This window comes from Alligator mississippiensis, chromosome 4 (genome assembly GCF_030867095.1).
Source record: "Alligator mississippiensis isolate rAllMis1 chromosome 4, rAllMis1, whole genome shotgun sequence".
Taxonomy (NCBI): Eukaryota; Metazoa; Chordata; order Crocodylia; family Alligatoridae; genus Alligator; species Alligator mississippiensis.
The window spans coordinates 140,533,315-140,560,083 of NC_081827.1; the positions used below are offsets into that span (position 1 = coordinate 140,533,315).

At 43.3% G+C, this 26,769-nt stretch overlaps 1 protein-coding gene across 3 annotated transcripts in view; it reads left to right on the forward strand.

The window, feature by feature from the left end:
- Positions 1-26,769, forward strand: part of VWF (von Willebrand factor) — a 203,144-nt gene that overhangs the window by 132,496 nt on the left and 43,879 nt on the right. For all 3 annotated transcript variants that reach the window (XM_006266925.4, XM_014606374.3, XM_019482200.2), the window contains exons 35-38: positions 4,121-4,341; positions 6,773-6,965; positions 10,389-10,730; positions 20,902-21,107. In XM_006266925.4, coding sequence (XP_006266987.3) covers positions 4,121-4,341; positions 6,773-6,965; positions 10,389-10,730; positions 20,902-21,107 — 962 coding nt within the window. The remainder of the gene's footprint in view (positions 1-4,120; positions 4,342-6,772; positions 6,966-10,388; positions 10,731-20,901; positions 21,108-26,769) is intronic.

Here is a 26,769-nt window from a genome sequence, read left to right on the forward strand (position 1 = left end):
TAGTCTCCAGTTTCCAAACCCTTCTGAACTGGGGAGAAGGGAGCTTGGAAAAATACAAATAAATCTGAAAAATGAAGTGAACTCTAGGCTAACCCTGAGTTGCTGGGCCCAATCAGACTTAGAAGGAAAAAAAATCTACTTTTGAGTATTGTACCAGACAAAATGGATACTGTGTGAATAGTGCCTTGGCTGAGGTGGAGCGAACAGCCCAGTATTCCTACTCAAATGCACAGAAATGAGGGACCCCGCAGAGGTGCTAGAGTTGCAGACTGCTGAAAAGAAAACCACTGGGACATCCCACACATGTTCCATGGGAACATGTTCTGCCTCACTGACTTCACAGATGATCTTTCCATGTAATCAAAGCTATTAGCACACGGCTTACATGATGAAGAATGTCTAAGAGTAGGGTGGGAAGGAATTATGTCTGCATACAATGGAAATAGAAAAAGCTGGATGGTCCTTTTTCAAGTGAAATCATTTAGAAGCTAAACCCTCCAGGTCATTGCATGGCCTTGAAAGGAGCTCAAGCATAGTGGTACTGGGGTACGGTGAAAGTGAGAAGGGGTATTCCCTCCCAACATGGAGCACAGTTCCACATGGTCCACAGAGAAGAGGAATTCCATGTGCAAGAGGTGAGAGCCAAGCTTGCAACCTCTGGATTCGCAACAACATGCATTTGCTGACTGAGCCTCACCGCTCCGTCACGGGGAAGATGAGTGACCATACAGACCAATGAACCCAGTGTACTTGAGTTCCATTCTGGAAAAAAGCCAGTTGAGGTGCTTATTTTGATTAAAGCATGTAACATTGGCTCTAGACACATGAACACTTTCAAACCACGGGGAGGTGGGGGGGGATATTAGTTCTACAAGTATGTGCATCTGGCCTGGAGAAGCACAGTGATGGCTGTATGTGGAGCCAAAATTCACAATTGCCTCCAAGGTTTAACCCTGTTGGTTGTATTTTCAAAAGTGCCTAAACTTAGGCTCTAAAGTGCTTAAGCTGCTGAAGTGCTTAACATAGGATTTAAGATTCTTACACCATTATGACTTTGGTGACACTTAACTAAATCACTTTTGAAAATATGATGTAGGTATGCAAATCATGCAGGTAGGTGCTTCTGGAAATTATTCCTGCATTTTTTTTAATGAAGAATTTGGTGTCTTCTTTCTCTTTAATGTATAGTCCCATCTGGGGATCAAAACACCCATTGGGGAACCACTGTGTTCAAAGAGCAGAACTGTTTAGAGGTAATGTGCTACTTGAAATGCTTCGGTTTTTTAGCAGCCGACTTATTGTCAGTAAAGGAAAACTTATGCACTAAGTATTTCCCCATTTAGTAGGGCTGTGCAGAGCTTTGGGTGGTGATTCGATTCAGAGGAAATTCAGCCCGATTTGGAAGCCGAATCTCTGAATCCGAATCAAATCAGGGGACCAATTAAAAGGTCTGAATCCATTCAAAGCTCTCCGAATCTTTGGAAAAGATTCAGAGAGCTTTGATGACTCAGACAGCCCCCGGTGGCTGCAGCAGGGAGCTGCAGCCATCTCTGAGCTGATAAGTAGGGGCAGGGAAGGGGGCCTGGGGGAGGGAGAGGGGACCATGGGAGGACCCCTGCCAGTTCCTACCCCCTGCCTGCTCCCTCAATCCCCTCCATGGCTGCCCCGCCTGCCCCAGCTCCCAGCCCTTTAAAGAAAAGCCCTGGTGCTCGCCGGGTGCTGCCAGGTGGGGGGGGTGATCACCATTGCCCCCCACTACCCCATGCTGCATAGCGGGCTCTGCATGAGCCCCTTGACCCCCCCACCTCCCACAGACCCCTTCATGGCTGCCCTGCCTACTAGGGCTCCGGCCCTTTAGGGAAAAATAAAATGAAGAAAAGTCTCATGACTCACCGCTCCTGCAGCAGCCTCAGGGCTTCGGGGGGTTCATGCAGAAACCTCCACATGGCACAGGGCAGGCACAGGGCAATGTGGGGGGGAGCAGGAATTGCTCCCTGCTAGCAGAAGTGGTGTGTTCTGGGTTTTTGTTTTGTTTTTTTCCTTAAAGGACTGGAGCCGTGGCAGGTGGGGCAGCCATGGGGAGGGGAGGGGAGTGGGGGGGGTCAGGGGACTCATGCAGAGCCCCTTGTGCAGTGGGGGGCAGTGGGGATCACCCCCCCTGTCTGGCAGCACCCACTGAGTTGGGACTTTTTTTTTTAACGAGTGCCAGGAGCTGAGGCAGGCAGGGCAGCCATTGCCAGGCTGGGACAGTGGGTGGGGGATGGGCCTGGCCTGTCTGATTCAGAGATTCAGCCGAATCGATTCAGGACAGTGATTCGAATCACTGAATCGAATCACTGTCCCCCGAATCAGCTGAATCCGAAGCAAATACTAGCCACTTTGCACAAGCCTACCATTTAGTGCTTCTTTTAAAGCACATTTAATTATCCAGACTTTTTAAATCCAAGATTTCCTTTTTAATATAAATATTCCCTAAATGCAAAATAATTGCATAGGTTTTAGTTGAATCATGTTATTTGTGCCCAAAATAATAAACACCTACAAATGTCACTTTTATATGAATATTTTGATATTTCCTGTTTCACAAATAAATGCACAGTAATGCAGAGCCATTAGTCTTGGCATTCAAAACATGTCTCCCTGAAGGATCTCTTAAGGGATTAAATTAAAATTACCACTTGTACCATTAGTTACTTGGCACAAAAAAGCCTGTAGTTCTCTTAAGGTTATTGCCCTTTAGAATGAGATAATATTTGTTTAGCTCTGTATAAATTTAACAAGAATTTAACTTCATTTCATTTCCCAAGATGATATGAGTTTGTAAGGTGGATGGCTAATTTCTCACACAGACCTCCCTTCTTGCCAAAAAACAAAACAAAACAAAAAAATCCCTCCCAAACCTCCCCACAAACCACGGCATACATCATTAATTGTTTTTAATGGATATTCAATACAAGTTGATGCAGATATGCAGAAATTGCATCAGTCAACTGGCCATAGAGGTTCTGACCCTGTCCTTGGTGAAGTCAGTGGAAACCTCTCTTTGACAGAAATGTGAGCACTGAGTGAAGTACTTGGAAGTATTTCTTCTAAGTTTATTTAATTTAATTGCATAATTTAGAAACATCTTGAAAGACTTATTTCCTCAGAAGTGAGAATAAAGATTTGATGAGAGCTAACAGATTTAGTTAGTGGTGATTGGTTTATCACTATTATACATGGTTAAATATTTCTATATTTTCTTGAACTGAACTATAGTACATGCAGATCAGATTCTGATTGTTTCTCGTTCCCTGTCTCTTTTCCTATTTCTCTGTATTTAGTTTAATTTATCTTCATAAATTAATGAAAAATACACAATTCTTCCTAGAAAAATTTACATATATTTGGCCTGGATTAACCATTGAAATTTTAAATGCATTTGCAAGTATATAATACTTAACACAATATTATTATTACTTAATAGATTTTGCATTTGTGATTTACAGATGAAGAACACTTTATGGGATCCTAAGCAGTATTATTACAACAAAATATTGATTAAAAAAATCTTTTTTTTTGTTTCTTCCTTATAAAAGGAGAGGGACCCACAGCTCTTTTCATCCTTTTTTTCTTGACTTCGATAGAAGTGATTAATACAGTAAACTGTGGTTAATTTGCCATTCCAAAGGGAAGGCAAATACTGGTGAATTATCTAGTGGTGACCAGTTATCTGAAGCTGATATTTGGAGGAATCTGGGGAGAGAGCACAGGTGGGGAATAGGACCAATGGTGAATAGTAGCAAATAATCCCAAAGGTGATTTACCCAGTTTACTGTACATCAAATTTAGCAGAATTATCTGCATAATACAGTTTATTCTGTATTCTATTATCTGCATAATAATGTCTGCTCATGGCACGGGTATCTAGAAAAACTGTATTTTGGCAAAACATGTTTTCTATCTTCTCTGGAAGTTGGTGTGTCATTAACTTTTTTTTTCCTATTGAGTAATGTCTTAGCTTTCAGTCAGATTCATTCAATTGAGATTAGTGGATCCTGTCAGGCCTGTGATGAATATGAACTAACCTAGTAACTAAGAACAATGAGCACTGAGATGTGTCTTTCTCACCACTTTGCAGGTAGGTGCCTGGGAAGCTCAACTCGCCACATTGTCACCTTTGATGGGCTGAATTTTAAACTGACTGGCAATTGCTCCTACACCATGTTTCAAGACAAAGAGCATGATATTGAAGTGATTCTTCACAATGGTGCATGCAGTTCAACACCAAAAATTAACTGTATGAACTCTGTAGAAGTAAAGCACAGTGGTGTATCCCTGAAGCTCTCTAGTGACATGACTGTAAGTCAAGTACAGTCCCCTTAACTGATAGAGCTATACTAGCAAAACTCTGTAGGTGTAGGCTAGCCCTCAGAGAGCCTCTGTCATTGTAGGTGCGGACAGAAGTGACAATTTTTGCGTGATCTGGCCACAAAAAGCAGTTTATAGCTGTGACCAAACACAAGTACATGGCTGCAAATAACTTAAAAAATGGCCAGTTGGGTAAAAATCTGACCCCTCATTGCATGAGGTATCAGATAAAGATGTTACAAAACTTAAGACCTTTCGTAACTGTCTGCTAAGCTCCCAGCCTGCTGCTGTTTTCAGAATTGGGGGGGGGGGGGGGGGGAGGGAGCAGAGGGAGTTTAATTTGGGGGGGTTTCAGCCCCCCCCCCGCCCCCGGAAGGTGGGGTGGGTATACTGCACTCCTCTTCCCCCGAGGTGGGAGGTTCTAATTCACCAACTCCACCCTTCAGCACCAGCTGGGGAGCCCCAAGGACAAGCTCCCTCTGTCGCCCATTCCCCTTCCCCTGCAGCCAACAATGAACTTCTGTTTGGCCTGGGATAATGTTGTAACTTGGAACGCTTTGCAAAAATCATTCCGTTTGCACCCTGTAATCTCTCATGCAGCAGCTGCAGTGTCGATTTTAGCCTTGGCTGGGAATCTGGCCTAAAATGATAGGGTTGTATGAGGCTTCGGACCATGCTTCGGATCTGGGGAAGCTTTGGATGCTTTGGCGTCCGAAGCAACATGTTTGGAACAAAGTGCTGGCTTTGTTAGGCTTTCTGAAGTGGTTCGAAGCTTCTGAAGCACTTTGGAAAAACTTTGGAACCGCCTCTGAGATTCGGTATTGATTATTTCCACTCCTTAGTCTGTGGTTTTGTAGTTGTTAATGAGTTAATGAGCAACGATTAACACCTAAACTGAGGAGAGGAAATCATCAATAGAGACAATCAACTGCCCCAAGACAGACACAGTCAGTTGCACAAGCACCCATGGCACGAGTTTTGCCTGTCAGCAGCTAGGGGTGCAGGGCCCCAGAACCCCTGAACTGATCTCCTCGACAGCTGGCAGGCTTCAAGGCCATAGCAGGGGCCACCATCCCTGCAGCTTTCACCCTGCTGCACCTTAACACACACAGTGTCACCCATGTCACAAGTTTTGCTTGTTCTCAGCTTGAGATGCAGTTCCCCCCAAAGCCCTGCACCTTTTGACTTGAAACTTGGCAGGCTTTGTGGCTTCACCAGGGGCTACCACCCCTGCAGTTTTCACCCCACTGTGGCTTAACACGTAGATATGACATGCGTTTTGCTTTCAAGAATTTGGGGTGCAGTTCCCCCTAAACCTCTGCACCGATCTTCTTGAAACTTGGCAGGCTTCATGCTCTCAGCAGAGGCTAGCAACCCTGTAAGTTTCATCCATATCAGACAAAATAACCAAAGTTATAGATCTGTCATTGATTCCCCATTATACCCTATGGCCGGATCTGTGAGGTGGCTTCGGAGCTGCTTTGGCCGGATCAAAGCAGAAACCTGGTCCGGAGCTCCAGATCGGATCGCTGGCATCCAAAGCAGTCGGATCTAAAGTCAGATCTAATACCTGCCTACTTGCACAGGCCTATAAAATGACTCTGGCTTATTTTAAAGACAAGCAAGTGTCAATGTAATGGTCATATATAAAGCTTTCCAAATCTTTACTAGAATTTTAAGTATCTCACATGCACAGGATTGGCTAATTTGCCAGACAGAATTAACCTAGATGTGATTCTTTCCCAATGTAAAACAATACATGAACAGTGGACTCCAGCAAGGGTTGATATCTGCTCCAAGTCAGATACAGTTACCTTCGTTCTATCATCTCCCAATTAAGTTGATCTCTGCAGTGCCATATGCATTTTATTAGCCCTTCATTGTCATTCAGTTCTTTCATTGTTGCCCCTAAATTCCTGTCAGTGGGATGATTTTGTTGTCTTGCTAAGTAGGTGAGAGTTGTTTATTCTAAAGTCAGGGCTCATTACAATGATCATAAGAGGTTTTGGCCCGGTCTTGCAAATTGCTGTATGGCCTCCTTTGTTACTTGAATTTGATGGTGATGAGCATTTGAGAAGAGATATTGGATGCCTTGTAGCATTATATCTTGACTTTGTAAGAACACATATAATGCTGAAAGATCCTAACTACATAGAAGAACATTGATAAAATATGTTTGCAATGAAAGGACAAACACACAATATATTTTTGGCATTTCTAGAGCTGAAACTTGGCTTGCAGCTTGCGTGGGTCCTGTCAACTGGTCCTGCTATTATTTATGTTCTTTTCAAATGAATTTCAGTCAGATCTTGGTCAAATCATGAGTATAAAGTTACAATGTGTTTAAGAAAAGCAGAGAGTCTTTAATGTATTTAGTCTGCTTGGTAGAACTGATGTGTTTATTTCATCTTCTCAAAAACAGGTTGCTGTTAATGGAGACAGGGTCAGTCTCCCCTACACCAATGGCCAGCTTGAAGTTGCAGTCTATGGAGCAATAATACATGAGATCAGGTTCTCTCATCTTGGACATAATCTTACATTTACTCCAAGAAACAATGAATTTACCCTCGAACTTAGCCCAAGAAGCTTTTCTTCAAAAATTCGTGGCCTTTGTGGTAAGTTTGAAAGTTACCAGTTTCAACTGCTTATTCTGGGCTTCAAGCAGTATTGAGGTTTCTTGTATTGTGAGATCCTCAAGGAGCAGGTGTGATACTGACCCTGTAAACTCCTCTGCATGAGCTGACCCTACACAATTTGGCTCTCACAATTGTAATGTATAAGGGTTTTTAGGAGCATAGTGCTGGGCCATTGAATACAGTTCCTTCCATTCGAGGCGACCTTGTGGCTGCCTATAAGTTCATCACGGGGGCACAGAAGGGAATAGGTGAGGATTTATTCACCAAGGCGCCCCCGGGGGTTACAAGAAACAATGGCCACAAGCTAGCAGAGAGCAGATTTAGACTAGACATTAGGAAGAACTTCTTCACAGTTCGAGTGGCCAAGGTCTGGAACGGGCTCCCAAGGGAGGTGGTGCTCTCCCCTACCCTGGGGGTCTTCAAGAGGAGGTTAGACGAGTATCTAGCTGGGGTCATCTAGACCCAGAACTCTTTCCTGCTTATGCAGGGGGTCGGACTTGATGATCTATTGAGGTCCCTTCCGACCCTAACATCTATGAATCTATTTATAGGCAGTCGTTAACGCAAGGAATCTCCAAAATCGCCACTTCAAACCGTAACAGACAAAACCAGAAATGTCCTGTAGTGCACTATGAATAAAAGCAGGGGAGGTAAAGGCACTGACAGTAACCTGTCACTAAAATGATGGGGAGTTAACTGGTTAATATAATGTTCAGAGGATCCCAGATCAAGGAGCATACCCCACACACAGTTCATCTGTATTATATCTGAGTGCCTTCCAGCTGTGCATTAAACAACATGGCTACATACATAGCATTTTTTTTGTCTCTTATCTTCTCCACAGGTTTTTTGTTTGTTTTTAATGAATGTGTTGCTATTTGTGTGAGAAGCCCAGGGTAAAGACATGCCCCTACACTTGGAGTGGAGGATTGTTAATTGTCCTTATGTCCTGAAGGAGTTAATTTCGTCATCTTTAGTTGGTCTCTAAGGGTATTTTTACATGTGGTCTGGTGGTGGTGGTGGCGGCAGGGTGGGGGGGGAGCTGGGTGTGGTGCATCCCAGGGTGTTGGAGGACTGCAGATTGCCTGTTATATCTCTGTGGAGCAGATGGAAGTTACCCTAATACGAGATAGGTACCATGGCCCAGAGTTAACCCTTGCCTGAAGTGGTGTAATTTGAGATGCTCAGAGGGTACTTAGCATGAGTTAATGAACTTTAACATGCAGATGTTCATGTTTTAAGTGCCCTTAGCGTGGTCTAAGTGTAATGTGTACCTTCAGCCTTAGTGTGATTCTATTCCATCCTGCACAGGTCCCTGAAAAACTGTTAATTGAAAAAACTCACTGTCCTCCTCGCTTTTTTGTTACTTAGTCATAAGGGTGAGGATTAGAGCTGTGCAAAATTTCGTTGGGTGTTTTGTTTCAAAGCTGTTTCAATGCGTTTTGAGCTCAAAACAGCAAAATCAAAACAAAATAATAGGCTTTGATACCGCTTTGAAACAAAACAAGGGCACTCAAAACATTTCGAAAGTTTCAAAATGTTTTGAGTTTTGAAGCTGGGCTTACTTGGCTTCAGTGCTGGTCCCAGCTGGCAGTGGCAGCCTGCTGTCATCCCGCGTGCAGATCCAGGGGCCCATGCCCCCATGGGAGGAGTGCAGCACAGCCCTCCTGGGGGCGCGGGCCCCTGGATCTGTGTGCTGGATAACAGGAGGCTGCCACTGCCACCTGGGACCGGTGCTGGGCGCACCCCGTGCCCAGCACCAGGAAGATTGCTGCTGCTGCTGGCCCCAGGCAGCAGCGGCAGCCTCCTGTCATCTGGTGCAGATCTGGCTGTCCGCAGCCCCAGGAGGAGTCTGGCACTGCCCCGCAGCCCAAACGAAATGAAACAAAACACTGTCCCTTTGAAACAGTGAAACGGAAGTTGAAGTGAAACGGTGCTGTTTGTACAGCCCCAGTGATGATGTCGTGTTACCAACATAGGTACATTCATGGACTGTTAGAGACTTAAACACGATGGAATAGAATTGAACGTAGGCACCTGAGCTCACTTACACACCTAACAAGAGGAATAGACTCTGGCCCTATGTATTTATCTGTCTTTAGAAATTATATATTGCAGTATAGATAATGATATAAAATAACAATTCAACAATGACCTCTCTGGGATGGTTTTGAAGGTTTAAGTGGATGGTTCATTTATGAACAATACTATCACCTTCTGTCTCAGAAGTTAAATTAATAGATTTCAGTAAAACTGTAACTCTAACTCTTAGCCCAAACACTAAGTACATTAACAGGGCATTTAAACACACATGTTTGTCTGCTCTGATGTGCCGGAAATCCAGCGCATTGGAGCAGATTTGATTAATCAAATCTGTGGAGCACATGAACCGATGCACTCAGCACTGAGTCGCCTGCATTTGTGTAAAAGGTATAATGTGTCAGCACTAAGAAAATGGTGGTGATGTGCTTTGAAAGTAAAACACATTTGATATGTTTTAGTTGAAAAGAACACTGGCACTATTTTCTCAGCGCTGGTGCACATTTCGCCATTTATACAAATGCATGTGATGCAGCAGTGGGAACTTTTAAAAGCATCTAGCACTGCATTGCGTGCATGCACCCACAGTTCTTATCAGTATGGACACAGGAACTGGTAGCTACTTAAATTATTTGGAATCTTGCCAGCTAAGGATGTCTGGCTTGATTCTTTGGCTTTGTCACAGTTGCATCTTTTCTGGCAAAATTACCCTAGAGAGGCCAATGATTTTTCCCGGCACAGTACCTTTAAACATTACATGCAAAGGGGATCTTGCACATTTCTGAAGAATAAAGAAGTCCTGAACCATGCCTTTATGTTGGTCTATTTGCTTTTTCCTTAGGGATGTCAAATGCCATCCTCCTAGGTTTTTCTGAAATATTCATGGGTGGCTGAGCTATACATTAGGAGCTTTACTTCTCACACTTAGTCAACAGGGCCTCTGGGCCTCTTGAATTTTATTAAACAGATGTCTCTTGCTAATCCTTTTTCAGTTGTTGTTAAACAGGTGTTAACAAAAACAAAACAATCAAACCCACCCGAAACTCAAACTCTTACCAGTAGCAGCCAGGAAAACGTGGAAACATTGCACAGTCTGGTTAAAATCCTTTACTCTTCAACTTGGTCAGCAATTACTTTCTTGTGGCATCACAATTTCAGTGGCACACAAATCATCTATAGAATCATGCTTGGATGCCAAATGTAATAAATTAGTAGAAACAAATCCCGAACTTTGTGGAATCTTGCCCTGGGAGCTTACCTTTACACATTCTGGTTAGCTGTGTTTGATTTGTCCTGTTTGTTCAAAATGGTTTTGCTGGTGATGTTGTTTTTTAAACTCCTTTGTTTTCTTTTGCCCTGTAGGGGTGTGCGATGAGAATGATGGCAATGACTTTATGCTAAATAATGGCTCTGTCACATCTGACAGCAGTACGTTTATTCAGGAATGGACTGTAAAAGAACCAGGAAAGGTGTGTGAGGTCGAGAGAGAGCGCAAATGTGCTGAACATAGTGCTACCAAGTGCAGTGTTCTGTTATCTGCTCAGTTTGAAGAATGCCACAGGATAATCTCTCCAAACATGTTCTATGCTGCATGTCAAGAAAACAGCTGCTACAGTGGTGAAATCTGTGAGATTATATCATCCTATGCTCAAGCTTGCAGGACAAATGGGATCTGCATTGACTGGAGAATGTCAGAGTTCTGTGGTAAGAATTTCACTGCTCATTAAAACAAATACAGAAATCAATGTATACTCCAATGCTATTTCTCCCATTGTCTCCAGTTTGCCTGCATTGTAATCCCAGGGCAGCACAGAGCACTCTGCAAGATATTAGATAATTACTTTCATGGGTAGCCTAATTTAAATTTAGTCCCTGTTATCCATTTAACCTCTAATTGCAGAAAAAGGGGCACTGGAGAAAGTACATGTTTCTGTTAATCATTCAGGGCAGATGGTAACAAGTAGGGACAGCCTAACACAGTGAGTCTAGCAAGGCTATGAAATAGTGTACAACTACACAGTCACTGCCGAACCTTCCACACCTAATATGAGCCCTTGTCAGTATTGGTAATCTGCCCCAATTCCATCAATCCATAGCAGCTGCAGAAGTGGCTGAAACAGCGAAAAGATTAGGTTTAGGAATGGAAAGTCACAGTTTAGATTAATGGCATTTACTTATTCCAGCATGTAACTAGGATAAGCCTCCACTGGTGCAAATCATGGCTTTTCTTGACTCTCCTTGGAGCCTGTGCTGGTGTTCCTATATGGGTGATTGACCACTGATTGCTCAAACCAGGGTAAATTCCTCATGTACACAAAGATTAAGCCTGTGAGGCCCCTCTACATGTGCAGGTAAAGGTGCTGTGGTATCTAATGTGTGATTCACAGAGTTGTGCCTCCTGCCAGGCAACATGTGCACAGCAGGAGGTGTGATTGCAGAACTGCTCCTTCAATCTCATTGTGCCTTATTGTGGGTGCAGGGGGAGCCTGATCCAGGGCTCCCTTTGCTCTGGCAAGAAGCAAGCTCCCGTGGCTTGGAGCCCCCATTCACTCCTGAGAGTGGGAGATCGCAACAGCCATAATCCCATAGCCCCTGGGGTTTCATACACCCCTGAGGCTAGGAGTTCATGGCTGCCATGATCCCCCAGCTCCAGGGATTTCACTCGCCCCTCGGGGTAGCTGCAGCCTCTGGCTGCTGGAATCTACTTAGGTCATGGTGCCCAGCATCCACAGCTGTGAGATTCTGGGTCCTCATGCTGCCAGGACCCAGTCAGCAACTACTGGGGAGAGTCGCCTCAGTTGTGGGACTTCCAGCCCTGGCTAGGCAAGGTGCATCCTTATAGCTGGAAGCCTCATCAGCTGAGGAAGCTTGCAACTACAGGGAAAACCCTGCTGCATGAGCAAGCTAAAGCTTGTTAGCAACCAACTATAAAGTTAGTATACATTTTCAAGGTCTAACTTCATAGCTGGTTGGAGCTTTTTGTGACATGATGGCTACTTTGCACATGTAGCTAGTCTCATGGTAATTGTGCAGTGAACTAGTTAATTGTGTTATACCTGTAAGTGTTTAGGGGGCCTGAGCATGTGAGAAAATAGGGACCTTGAGCTTTCAAGAAGAGAAGGTAGGAAATGACTGCTATGTGCAGTATGTCCTCTTCCCAGAGCAGTATCAGTTGCCCTCTTCTTAATAGAGCAAGTCAACCATAAATTGCTCTGCATGTACTGAAATCTTCTTTGCTCGTGTCCCAAATGATCAGTGAACATGGCAAGCAGGTTAGCAATGCAGATGCCCAAAGCCATGTAGATGTGAGTAACACGTTAATCCCCAGGCTTGGTAGGATTCCTATATCTTTACTTACCCACTTCTCATTGCATGCACTAAACAGTTTCATTGCACAGGTGTCTAGAGACTTGTTGAGAAAGCACACTGTAAACTATAACAAATGAAGATAAATGACCATGAAGGCTCCTACCACCACATTGTACTTGTAGGTATTCCTGCTTTCTTGTAAGGCTTGCTGTATAGGGAGGCATTGTTTCCTAGCTTTTAAACTCTGCTGCATGTATTAATTCTGAATGTGGGCCTCTTCCTCCAAATATCCCTTTATGTTGTACCCTGACATGGTCACTCTTCCATTCATTCTCTGCATTCTGTCTTTCATCTTTTTTTCCCACTTCCCTTTTTTCTTTCTCTGTGAATTTTCTGTGTTTAGTGTTTTCCATTTCTCATAGTTCTATTCTTTGTCTTGATTTTTTTTTCTTCCCACTCCTTTGCTTTCTGCATCACAGTTTAAGAACTACTGGGCTACAAATCAAACCTTCACACATGCATATGCCATGCTGTAAGGCAGTAAAAGAGGTGTTACAGGTGGTGACTTTCCTTCATGTTTCAGGCATGAACTCCAGGAAACATTTACAAGTAAATAAATAAATAAAGAGCAAGTGGATTTGGCCTGAGTTAATTTATTAGATGGTTTTTCAAGACCTAGTTTTAGAGAACCTTGTTATTACAAATACATCTTTTAAGAAACAATGTCCTCCCAATATAATCCTAGGCAAAGGGGTGGGGGAGTGATGTTGCCTGCCATTTCCTAGATTTAGTGCTTCAACCAGACTTCACAAATTGCAACATCTGAGGCAGAATGTCAGAGAGGTATCTTAATAACTCTTCTGCATTCCTCAAATTCCCAGCGTATGACACAATAGGCTGGGACAGCCAAAGAGCTCCCCAATTTAACTCCAGTTACATGAAGCAGTCGCTGCTGTCTTAACAATGGCATCTTCTTCTTTTTTCCTTTTTTGAAGCAGGTGCATGTATACAGTTGCCAGAAATAAAATTGTTAATTACCAGGGCACAGAGCAGAATACATTAATGGCAGCATAGCTTAATTGTCATAACTATACAAACTTATAAACAAGGGCATTGCACTAGCTTGATTTTTTTTTTCAATGAACCCTGTTATGTGGCTAGATCTTGCTTATTTCTATGAGGCACAAGTCCCACAAGGAAATAAATCTGCAGCACCTCAGCAGCACAGTTCATCCCTGAACTCCCAAGTGGACAGGAGGATTTATGTGATGCAAAAGCCTTTAAGCAAATGCAGTATATTCTCCTTCCTATGACTTTCTGCTTCACTGATCAGTACCTGGACCAACCTTCTCCTGTATCTTTCTGCCCTGGCTGTGCTGCATGGAGTGGTTTTTGTGCTCATGGGAGTTCATAGACTAGACCAATAGCTGGCTACACTGAAGTGACTTGTTATCCAGCCCATAGCTAGCAAGACTGGCTGTGTAACATCAGGGCACAGAAGCTAGAGATACCTTTAACGGGCTTACTCCTTTCAGGAGCTATCTGCTGAAAAGGGTTTCTGCTATAGTATTATTTTAATGCAAAGATCCTAGAGAAATCTCATAGGTCTCTAACTAGAAGAAATCAGTATATTTTTATGAATTATTTTAGTGGGAAGGGAAACTTTAGTCATGTGGAAATCATGTTGTTTATACAGCCATTAAGGGATAACCCAGGGCATATCTACATCATAGCCACTTTTGTGTAGAGTAGGGATATACAGGCTGAGTTTAACTTTGGGAGCTTGAATTTTTGTAGCAGTCTAACCAAAACAGTACAGAGTTCAAGTATAGGCTCCTTTGCCCTACCAAGAAACTCCAGTATTACAAAAGTTGTATAGAAAGCAGGACTATCAATAAGGAAGATAAGCAGCATCAGCAGCCTTACTGGTTACTTACCCTATTTGTTGACATTTGCATGTTGTTCTTATGAGTAAATCTGTAGGCATTTCTTTCACAGACTTTCAGCATTTATTTTGCAAATGAGCCAGGACCTAACTAATAATTGAGTCACTGTAGTCTTGCCTGGCTTACTGTAATGGACCAGGGTGTGGGTACTCTGTGTGGGTCACCTGTGTTTCAAGATCATAAACCAGGAGTTTGGAGCTGTATAACAGAGGTCAGGGCCAGGACTTCAAACATGCAGGAACTCAGGCTGGGGCAAGGCAGAAATGCAGGCAAGAGCAGAAGACTAGGAGCTAGGCAAGGGCTTCCAAGCAGTCCAGGGACAGTCCAGGGCACAGCAAGTAGATCTGTTGCCCAGACAGCTAACTACTGTCTATTCGGGGCCTGTGAAGGCCTAAGCAGGCAGGACTCTCTTCCTTTAGCCCTTGTGATTTCTCAGTCTGGTTTCTGATCACTACCACCTGTGGCCTGGGGTGAGAACTTCTCCAGCTGGGCCTAGGCTCACTACAGTTGCAGAGAAACTGTGTTGCTATCTGGGAAAGCAAAGTCATTTCTAAACAGATCATCAGTTTCTCTCAGTCACTTCGAGGATCTAGAAAGTTTATTTTGTTCTGGAAACAATGTCTATTGGTGTTCCAGAAAGGTTTCACCACCTCCCTCCCCTCTGAATTTCCAATGCATAAGAAATTTTTTAAAAATCTGAGTTCTTTTTCAATTTAACCCAATCCAGATTTTAAAATGATCCAAATTTCTTACAAACCAGAAATCCTGCAAACCAGAAAGCCAGAGTTCCAGATTGATTCACTGCCATCAAAGTTTCCTTACTGGTTTTACAAAGCAAGATTTTTGGAATTTGCTCTTGGACTTACCATAAAGAGATCGTCATTATTGGATTCTCTTGTAACTAACGTAGGAAGGAATAATTTTCAAGTAGGGTGAAACCACTCAACTTCACATGAAATATTTTGCTCTTTGAAAAATGAAATTTTGTCAAAATTTAAACTTTTTATGGGAAAAGGTAGATTTTGGTGGAATTTCATAGTTTCATAGTAGCTAGGGTCAGGAGGGACCTGAACAGATCATCTAGCCTGACCCCCTGCCACAGGCAGGAATGAATGCTAGGTTCACAAGACCCAAGACAGGTGATCATCCAACCTCCTCTTGAATTTGCCCAAGGTAGGGGTGAGGACCACCTCTGTCAGGACAATTGAAATGCAGTGTTTGCTTCAGGTCAATGTTAATCCCTAGCCATCTAAACTATTGCAAGGATCTATGGGAGTTGTGGTTCTGGATTATGTGTATCCCTGTACTCTGTGATGGGCCTTGCTCTTTGCAGGAGCTAGGTCTCCCATGATTGACCATGATTGCTCCCTGTGGCTGAGCCACTAGGTTCTATTATTGGAGTCTTGCAGGCAGTGTCCAAAGTAACTAATGGAAGATGAAGTCCAGCAAGGGAACGTGGCCCCTGGATGTGAACAGGGATATGAGAAACCCAGAATTAGAACTCTACGAAGTGTTGTGATGAATTAACAAGTGGGTACAGACTGTCGTGTTGACCCAGCCCAAAACAAGTGTTTGATTTCTATCAAAAATATTTCTGAATCAAATATCTCTGGAACTTTTTGAACTATCTTGATTCTCCCCCCTCATCCCCTCTATTTTTTAATATGACTGGGGATAAAAAGAGGTATCATATGATCATATTTTCCTATAGGATCAATTAGCTATGGTTTCAAATGCAAGGACAGATTTTTTTCCCTACATTCCCTTCATGTCAAGTGTTTTCCTTTGGATTTCACTTTTTACTACAACGATTATACTAATACAGTCCACTTTTCTTCCTAGTGATCCTTTATAATTATGAATACTGTGCTAATTAGTGGGATCTCAGCCCATAACAGAAAGAATTATCACTGTGATACAAAGTTTCACATGTGTTTCTGATTTTTTTTTTCCTCTTGAAGTATCTGGGACTTCATTTATTTTTCTGGTTTTGGTTCTCTTCCTTCTTTATTTTGTGTCTTCTTCCCTTTTCTTGCATTCATGTGACCACACTGCTGCACATGAAGATACTAGACTTGAAAGGAAGGTAAATGTATTTATTTATTTTTACTTCCTACTAACTGAAATTTGCATCTTTGCTTCTAACTAAGATCGCTATTGGCGTGGTTTGCTCAACAGTTGCAAGCAAGATAAGTTGGCAAGCACTTAAAAGTTGATGCTTGCACAGTAGTAGTTCAGAACTGTATTTGGCATCATTTGGCTAGAGTTAATACACTTAGATGAGCCTACCTTGAATGAGAGTGACCACACTGCAAAACAACACTAACATAGGCTAGGGACACAAAAAGCCTGAGCCTGAATTGATTCAATCTTTGCAGGTTAGTCTAACCTAGCTAGGCTGAACTGGTTTGTAACTGGACAGACATTCTCTCAGGACTGAGGAAATTCAGGCACATGCCTGCAATGGCTCAGACTAGAAACCAGGGGATGCTGGAGCAGCCCTCCTTTACCTTGCACAGACCTGAGCTGATGGGGGGGGAGGGGGGCATGGCCAGGCCCTGGCAAGATGCTTTGATTAGGAAGGTCTGCCTGCACCATCTCAAGATTTTCCTCCCTGGCTGCTCAAGGGGTAGGAGTGTTGTGAGGTCCCAGCCCCCTGCTAGCACTCTGAGGCAAGGGTGTGTGTGTGTGGGGTGCATGCATGCATCTGTTGGTGAGATGAGGCTTTTCAGTCTCTGCCCCTGCTTCTTTATACTGTCTGCAGCAAACTGACAGGCAAGAAAGCCAGCAGGGGGCTGATTACAGTGTTTATAGCCCCATCAGCAAAACAATAGCTTCTCTCCATTAGTTCAAATTTTTCTTAAACAGATTACCATCTGACCTGTTGATTAGCTCCCAAAATCCCTAAGCGGGAACTGTTCTGTCTGCCTGTGCCAGTGAAATCGGAGACACACACACATACACACACACACCCCCCTCTGGGCATTAGCTAGCATACCACATGCCCAGGGTCCATGGGGCTCTGGTCCATGCTGTGGAAGATGGGAGGGAGGGAGGGAGGGGGCGGGATTCCTGCTTGAGCAGCAAAGGGGGTGGTGGTGGGTAGGGCAGGGTGAAGCGAGGCAGACCCTACTGTGCCTGCAGTCTCTGCTGGAGCTCCAATGAAGGAGCAGAGGGGAGGGGCCAGCTCTGCTGTTGAGCAGAGCCCCACCCAGCCCAGAGAGCATGCCAGGATGCTGGGGGAATCTGGTTTATCTTAAACCAGCAAGGGGGTTGGGACAGACATTGCATAAACTGGTTAGACCCAAATCAGTTAAGTCTGATACTACATTCAGCCAGGTTTATCTCAAACCAGTTTCAGCCATTTTCAAACTGGTTTATGTGCACTGAACATCTGTTTTGTTACAGATTTAAACCAGTTTCTGATCACTTAAACCAGTGTATGTGTAATGTCTGTCCGTAGCCATATAGACAGAGAAATTGCATTATAACTCCTGCATCTTATGTTACTAGCTTGAAGTGCAGCAGAAATTAAGTTTAACCTAGCCCATTCAAGGGTACATCTACATGGCACAGTGCAGTGCAGTAGAGAGATGCAACATATATAGAGATAGAGATATGTTAGCTTGGGTGTTGGAAGTCATCAAGATACTGTAGTTCAGAGCTCTATGCAGGGTAATTTACTCAGCAAAGGAGATAACAGACCTTTGAACTACCAAGGGGCTTGTGTAACATGTTCATCTTAATGCCACACAAGCTTCATAGCACATGCTTTCCTTCCCAGGAAACTGAACACTGATCTCAAAACAAATCCATTTGTCTGGTCTGATTCATATGATCTACATGGAAAAAGGGGACCTGAGTGCATTGTGTCCTTCTTCAGTTTTCCCTGGCCAATTTTAAAAATGTTTTGGTTTATTTTGGTGTGGTTGGACACATGGTCCCTGGAGCACATTACACACAGACTATTTTCTCCCTGAACAATTACTATTAACAATAGCTCAAGTAATTCAAAGCAAAACTGACCAGCTGCAGAATTTGTCACTGCTTAAATCTGCCAGTAAGAGCCTTCAAAATCTGCTGTGTATTAGCATACGTTTACAGGAAATTATACTGACTGTTCTTTTCCCTTCTTGGATGAGGAACTACTTCTTTAATGCAGCCAGCACAAGTTGAACCTATAGTATCAATGAATAAACTGTGTGGAACAATTATGACAGCATCAGAGAAACTCGGACTCGAATTAGATTTCACTTAAAACTGTGGAGGCTAATTTGGCAGAAGACTTAGTCCCAGGACTATTTGCTTTTGAACCCTGCTGTTCACTTTAGTTAGAGTTTAAAATGATTTTTCCCCTCTCTTTCAATGTAAAAATATTAAACGTCAGAGGTGCACAGATATAGAAATACCCAGCTAGTTGTGAGGCTCTTTCAAATACTTATCTGGCAGGGGTGTGGAAGGGGGGGCATCATTGCTTTTTATGCCATGCTTTTAAGCCCATTGGAAAATGGATCCACAGCAGAGCCTGGATTGTCTGAAAATCTTGAGATAGCCTAAACCTTTGCAGAAAGGGTGCCATGATGAGGCAGAGGCAGGTTTTGGGGATTCTTTGATTACTGCCAACATTCCTTGATTACTGAAGGGAAGTTTGGAGTGATTTTCCTGTCTTTGATAGAAGTTATTTCATCGCAACACTGCTGACTTCTTTCTCATCACCCCTGTCACCTAGACTTGAGGACACTTCCAGGAGATGCATTTTGTATAAGTTTCTTCAGCCTGCAGCTGCCCAATCTCCCCTGCTTACTACATCTTCCCCAGACCAGTGGGGCAAATCCCCCACCCCCACCTCCTGGTTCCCAGACCAGGGAACCCTGTGGGGCTGCATGCACAAGGCTTTACAAATGCTTCACAGGAGGAACTTCTTCCCTGCAGAGCACTTCAAAGCCAGTGTCTGCAGCTCCCTCCCCCGGAGTAGCAAGAACAGTGGGCAAAACTCCAGTTCCACAAAACAGCTAGTCCCTGGTTTGAGGAAGAGGCAGGAAGCATTGCCCTACTTCTCTTCCAGACTGGTCCAGGAGTGGGGGGAGCAGCAGTGGAAAGCCTCCAGCCCTGACCAGTCCTACTGCTCCCCTCCCCTCCTGGACCAGACCAGTAGGGTAGTGTACAAGTGTACATCATACAAGACTGAAGTCTGCTCCTCACGAAGCCCCTGGGACTGCAGCTTATGTGACGTGTGGCCCCTGGCTGTCCAGAAGTTGGACAGGCTTGATCTAAACAAACCCAGAGTGACTACATGCTTGGTTTGGCAGGGAGAGAGAAGGGTAGTATGCCAAATGTACACCCTCTAAATATGGGACACGACAGTAGGTGATACTTTACCTCTGCTGGGTTCTATGGGAATATTTTCATCCACTTCAGAGGCAGTTGGATTGTGCTGTTACTGAAACCATCACAGCTGCTAAGCACTGGCTTTTGCTATGCTGTTGTGTCTGAAATTGCTTTTGGGAATGAATGAGACTTCTGGGAATGATGTCATATTCCAGAAAGATTCAGTCATGGGGTTAAAAATAGCAGAGATTTTCAAAATATGCAACTTTACTTATTTTCATGAAGTGCCCTTTTGTGTTTCCAGAATCAATCTGAATAATCATAACACAATCATTTTCACTTACGATGCATAAAATATCCAATATCTCTTAAACCTTATAGCAACCTGAGTGGTAAGAAAGATAAGGAGGTACAAGGAGCAGTTCTTTGTCCACAGAAATAGATAACTCTGGAGTGAAATAGAGAAGTCACATAACAATGTAGAACTGAGAATTAAGAATACTTTAATGGAAACGACAGAGACAATTTAAATGGGTAGGCAATAATAAGCAGCATTGGAATTTGTCCAGGGCATGAGGGTTAACAACTCAACACTTACAGTAAGAACCCCAGAATCCTTAAGTCATCAGGACATTAGTTTTATGTCTCATTTAAAAGATGGCTCCCTCAACAGCATGAACCAGTCAGTATGATTTTCGTGAATGGAACATTGTTCTGAAATCCTTCTGGGGAAGCTCAGGTATAACTAAAATAGGACCAGAATCCAATTGACTTCAGTTTTGGGTTCAGATATACCAGACTATATTGCCACTGGCTTTTCTTTGGATGTAAATGGCAGTATTGCCAAACATTTCCTGTAACACTAGAGTTTTTCTTGCAGATCTCTCAGTCACACTCTAATAATGCTGTTGATTTAACAAATCTAAAATATGAAAATCTTTTCTAACATTAAATTGAAATATACACGTGAATCTTAACTGGTGTAAATGGCTTACCTCCATTCTAGTTAGCTGGGTTATACTGAGTCACACCAGCAAAAAAAAAATATGGCCCAATGATTTTGCATGGGATGTAAGTCAGCATTGATGTAAGGCCCCAAAACCATTTGATATCAGAGGTTTTATATAGTCTGAAGATTTTATTTTGAAAAATGTTGCCAGCAATGGAAGAAAAAAATCAAAGCTATTCTCAGAGTCAATCATGTTGAAAAAAAGCATTAGAAAATCTATCAGTGGAAAACCCAGCTTTGGGTTTTAGCTTGGTTCTAAAGCATTTCATTTGTCTCCTTATAGTGATGAACTGTCCCACGCATATGATATATAATCACTGCCAGAGAAGCTGCATAAAGCACTGTGAGAATGGTACCAATGTCAGAGTCTGCAAGGATTATCCTACAGAAGGCTGCTTCTGTCCAGATGGACAGGTGACCTTCAACAGCAATTGTGTGGATGAGGAAGTCTGCACACAGTGCATCAGTGAAGATGGAGCATACCATCAGGTAGCTGTCTGCTAACTGCTTAGCCCCTGAGCTCAATGAGTGTGTATTTTTTGCAAATGAAATGCGGTCGGATAAGTCTGCCCCTTTTTTCTTTCAGCCTGGGTCCTCATGGCTGGCTGGCTGACTGCCCCTGGCAGCTCCCCGAGTGTGAAATTGCCTAGGCTCAACATAAAATTCACAGCTGGGGCTGTAGGGACCAGGAAATGCATGACAAATTGTTGGACAGGAGGGAAGGGGGAAGGGGGACGATGGCAGAAACTGCCATTTAACAAGTGTTCTGCGACTAGCTAGCTGGCTCTTATTGGTAAAAACCATTTTAAACATAAAACTGAAATCCCTGGGGTCCTTGTGCTGTGAGTGTCTTAGTTGAGAGTATGGCATGTTTCTGAAACTGTCTCACCAGTTAGTGATAAGACCCCCCAAAGCAACCCATTGCTGTGTCAGACCAAACCAGCGAACATTTCCTTGATTAGATCCATTGCTTCCATCCTACCAAATAGCTAATTTCCCCAAAGAAGCACAGGACTTTTCATAGCCTGAAAAGAAAAAGTCACTGGTACCACAAACATCTTGGGAAGCAGTGATAGCTGATGGTGCCTACTATGGTTTGCTTTTTTTTAGGTACATGTGAAATACCTAGCCTTGGCATACTTCCACCAGATTCCTTCCTAATTCCAGTAGTGGAGTTGACTTGTTTTCCCTATTTCTTTCTTTTTTTTTGCTAATGCCTCCCACTTACTAGCTGAGCACCTTGTGATGGAGGGAGAGTCTGTGAAAAAGAAGTTAATGCAGCAGTACTCCCGACTTGGCAAATAAGCCAGATCCCTTAGGTCTATAACTCTGTAGAAGGGGGTCTAATGCGGACAGACATGTGGTGTTTTGACATGTCTGCTTCTGGTTTTGGATTAGTCTTGAGGTCTGTATTTGGATCTTATGGTATTGACCAAACAATGTAACAGTCACAGTCTCCTACACAGTAGCTGCATCTGTGTAAGATGCTGACTGTGCAGTAGCCAGTGACTACTGCACAGTAGCATCACATGGTAGGAAGTATGGTGCAACGCTCCTGTGCAGTAGTCACAAGCTACTGCACAGTCAGCATCACAAAACAGCCATTTGTAGGTGTGAGTGCACAGTAACTCCAGTTACTGTGCAGTCATTTAGTACTTCTACTTGTTTATACAAGTACTAAATGCCCGTGCAGTAACAGCTGCGCAGTCAGTGTCTCATGTAGACGTGGCCACTGTAGATGTTCTGTAAAGGACTGCAATCTGTGTAAGTGCGTGTTGGATGTTTAGGCAGATTTGCTATTTTTAGGTGAAAAAGTAGGTTTGTTGTGCATGTGCATATATACAGGTTAATGTATATTAAACTGAGACCAACATTTCAGCAATAATGAAGGGAACAATTGATAAAAAAAAAGAGACAAGACCCATTATAGTTAAAACTTTTATGAAGATAATTTACCTTTTCAATTATTGTTTACATTAACTGACCTCATGACAATAACATACACAGCAAACTTTAATCCCTCTCTGAGTGAATCAGAAATGATAAAATATATACATATTACACAGCTACAGTATACACAGGTATTACACAGCTATAGTGTCAATGAAAATTCATACTAAATGCAAATCTTCAGCAGAAATTCTAGTGATGTTAATAGGGATGTGCTTACATCTATAAAGGGCCATGTTTAATCTTGAGGTCGCTTAATATTAGTATGAACACCTTGCTGGCAACAAGTACTTCTTATGTTTATGCACTGGTGCCACCTGCTGGCATTTTGGAAGTATAGCTATACAAATAAGTGGTAATCAGTCATTCCCATTTTATGGTGTGGTAAGCACATATAAAGATTTTTTGTTAAGGAATTAATTTAAAATAGTATCCATGTACAGTTTTTAAATTTTTAAAATTCTGTCAATTGTGCGCGCTGGGTCTGACCCCGGGTCGCTTACGTCGCTCTGCACGCGGGCTGTGGCCAGCAGCCCAGGCAGGCCGGGTCGGAGACGGCGGGCGCCGAGCTAGAATTAGGCACAGACACGTAACGGTTGATTTTAAGATTATTTTACTTACACTGAGATGGTCGTGGTGTAGGCTGAGAACTTGCTTGAGTTGCGGTTACAACAAAAAACACGAACACACGTGGAGGTTGCAAGGCTCCACGCAGACAGAACACGACAAACTCCGGATGTCCAGGACAAGTGCGCATTAAACTCGTCGTTACGTCTTATAGTAGGCTCCGTTCGAAGACGGGAAGAGGTGGGCGGTGGATCAGGCCGCCAAACTCCTCTGAGCGACACACAGGGTTTCTATTACCCTGCCGCGCACACCCAGAGTCCCCACGAGATGGATGCGGAGTCCTCTTTGGCTTGGGCGGAAACTGCTCAAGCCTCTTATACGGCTAGCAGGCCAATTGCTAGCCACCACGTGTGAATAATTTAGAACTCGCCAATTGCGGGGCACGAATTTGCATACGACGAGTGGGAAACCTTTGCACTGTGCATTTCTGTGCTGCAAAGGAAATGCACCCTGCAAAGATTGCTGCAAAGTGGCGGGAACACTTCCCTGCACGCGGGTTCTCTGTGCAGCAGAACTCCTCCGTGCAACAAAGCTGTATACCCATGGGGATAATTCTCAGTGCCGAAGCACACACAAAAAAAATCAGACCTTTGGGTCATGACATCAATAACCAAGTGAAACAAGCTCAAAACCAATGCCAGATTTTTATGGTGTGTTGAGCACCTACAGTTCCCATTAATTCAGTCAGTGTCATAGGTCCTATTGAAAAATTGGCCAGAAGATTTTTGTTGCTATTGTCTGTTTTTCTGTTTTAAATCTGGAGACTAAGTGGCTACAGAAGTGACTGGTAGCAACAGGTTGCTTAACTTAATTGATCTTCCAATAATGATAGAGCAGAATACATTTTGTTTCCATCTCTCTTTGGGTTGGTAGGTATTGATAAAAGTTAACTTTCACAGGAGGTAGGGCCTTGGTGCACATTAATTTTAGGTGGCTCCTGGAGTGCTTAACCCCTGGATTGTCCACACATTATCACTTGAAATTCATTTTAAGCACACTTTAGGGGGCTTAAAGTCATATCATTCCAGGGCAGGTTTATCTCTGATCCATGTTACTCAGCTCATGTTCCATTAATATGTGGCCACTACCCACAGATGAGTTGCTCATGTTGCAGTCCTCCAGCATCACAGGATGCAGTGTCCTCTCCCTCATCCTCCTGTTCTCTGTGGACAAACTTTCCACCTTCTGAACTCTACTGCCTGGGTGGGTAGGGATTCTGGCACCAAGTCAACTCCCCCTCTCCCTTAAAGTGTTAATGCTCCAAACTTGAGCTAGCATGAACACTGATCAACATTTGAACAGCTCAAAGTGTAATGTGTAACAAGACCTGAACAGTTGCTATCAGAAAATCTTTTGTGTATGATTTCTGAAAGCCAAGCACAATGTCTTTTGATCTCAAGGATTCCATTGATTTCCAGAAGAGATGTTTTGTTCAAGGCAGATTAAGGTATAAAAAATGTAGGTCCATGCTATCAGAATTTCAGTCTTTCTTTGATGTAATAATTTCTAGGCCTGATGAAAAACAAGTTGGCTAAGTATAGGTAGTCAAAAAGCCTGAGGCTGAATTGATTCATTCTTTTTAGGTTAGTCTAAACTGCAGAGATTAAACTGAGAAACAACTGGTCAGACATTCACTTTTGATTCAGGAATTGCAGCAACATGCCTGCAGTGGCTAAGACCAGAAGCCAGGGGGCACTAGAGCATAGCTTTCTGGCATGTAGCCAGAATGGGCTATGTGTTCACATCCTCTTCCTGATGCCCTCAAGGTCTCTGGGATTTGCAGTCCAGAATTACAGCAGCAGGACTCTGTAGGGTGGTCATTACTTCCTCTTCCTGCTTCCAGGTGTTTCTGTGATTTGTAGTCCACAGTTGCAGCCAGCAGTAAGTTTTTAGCAGGGCAGGGCAGCTCTGTACTTGGGGGAAGGGAAGTTTAACCCCCCCACCCTGGCCGGGGTTTTCCTGGAGAGGGAATTCCCTGCCTCCTTCCCTCCTCCCCCTCGACTCTTCTCTCTTGTAACAGATGGCACAGCCCAGGGCTGGAAAATATGCTGGGATTTTGGGGGACTGTGATTTAACTTGACCCAGGAAGAGGTCTGAGACAGAAGTTTCATAAACTGGCTTGATCCAAACCAGTTAACTCTGATATTACATTGAACCAGGTTTATCTTAAATCAGTTTCAGCCATTTTGAAACTGGTTTGTGTGCACTGAACATCTGTTCTGTTACAGGTTTAAACCAGTGATGATTTAGACTGATTTGTGTGTGACTTCTGTCCCTAACCCTTGAAAACAAGTTTTGAGTATAACTGCTGCAGTGATGGTTACCTGCATTTTCAGGGGCCCTGAAACCATTATTCTAAATGGTATGACCTATTGCGTGCATTTTAGTGGGGTAGCAACTCTGAATCCTTCTAATTGGGGGACCTCACCAACACCATCCCAGCAGAGGGCTCTGTGTACCATGGGCTCTTCTAACCAATGCTCCAACCTCTATGTGCTACCACACAGAAGGGTCTTTGCTGTGTTGGTGGAGGGTTGAGTTCTCCCTGCTCTGGGATGATTTGAAGTCCACACAAAGGCAAAGTACAGAAATCCAGAAATGAAGGAGGCCTCTTTTTGTCCAAGGAGTGGCAGTGGAGGGTTCAGCTACCTGGCCATATAACAGATCTTGTGTAAATGACTCTTTACTACCTATCCAAGCAAATTATACCAAGACAGGAACAAAGCTACAGTAGGCCTATGTATGTGTCTGCCTAACACCTCAGGTTGCTTTCATCTAGCACTGGCTTACAGAGAAGCTCATACTCAAGTGTTGAGGAAATGCCAGTCAGAACCCTGAGGATGAAAGTATTTGAGAGTGCAAAATTACATAATTTTCTGTTTTGTGTCTTGAACTGTTCAAATGCTTCTTGCTTTCCTGCCAGCAGACAGTGAAAAGATGCAAGAAAAATCTTGGTTCATTTCTTTTTTGTCCTGCCTGAAGCTTTTGATAATCATTCAACGGCCTGGCAGCATGCTTTGAGACATGCGCACCCTGGAATAATGCTGTTTAATTTGCAACTAATTTATGCAAGTTTTTCTTCCTTTGAAAGGGTGTTCCTGCAGACTTATGACTGGCTAACCTTGCTTCCTTCATTTTATAGGTTGTTAAACATTTTGATTGGGTCTTGGTCTCCCTTCTCCCTCCTTTGTCTTCATTGTCTTGATCACACTGCTGAACTCCTTAATTTAAGAGTATCTAAAAGGTCTATTTGGCCCTGGCTGTTTGAGCTCCAATATCATTTTCAGTATGTATAGCACCCACAGGGCCAAGTGGTAGTAAAACTAGACATTGCATTCCTCCTTGTGTTAATATGGGTTACAGCAGGATTATATCAACAAGCATCTGCCAAAGTTCACTCTGAACAGTATTCATTAACCTACTGCAAAGGTTTTTATTCAGAGTGTAATCTAATTGTACAATTTATATTTGATTATCCATAAGATGTCTTTCTACCACCTACCTACCTGGGCACCTAAGTGTTAAATGTACAGTTCTTTACAACTGGTAATATCAGTGAAATCAAGGACCAACA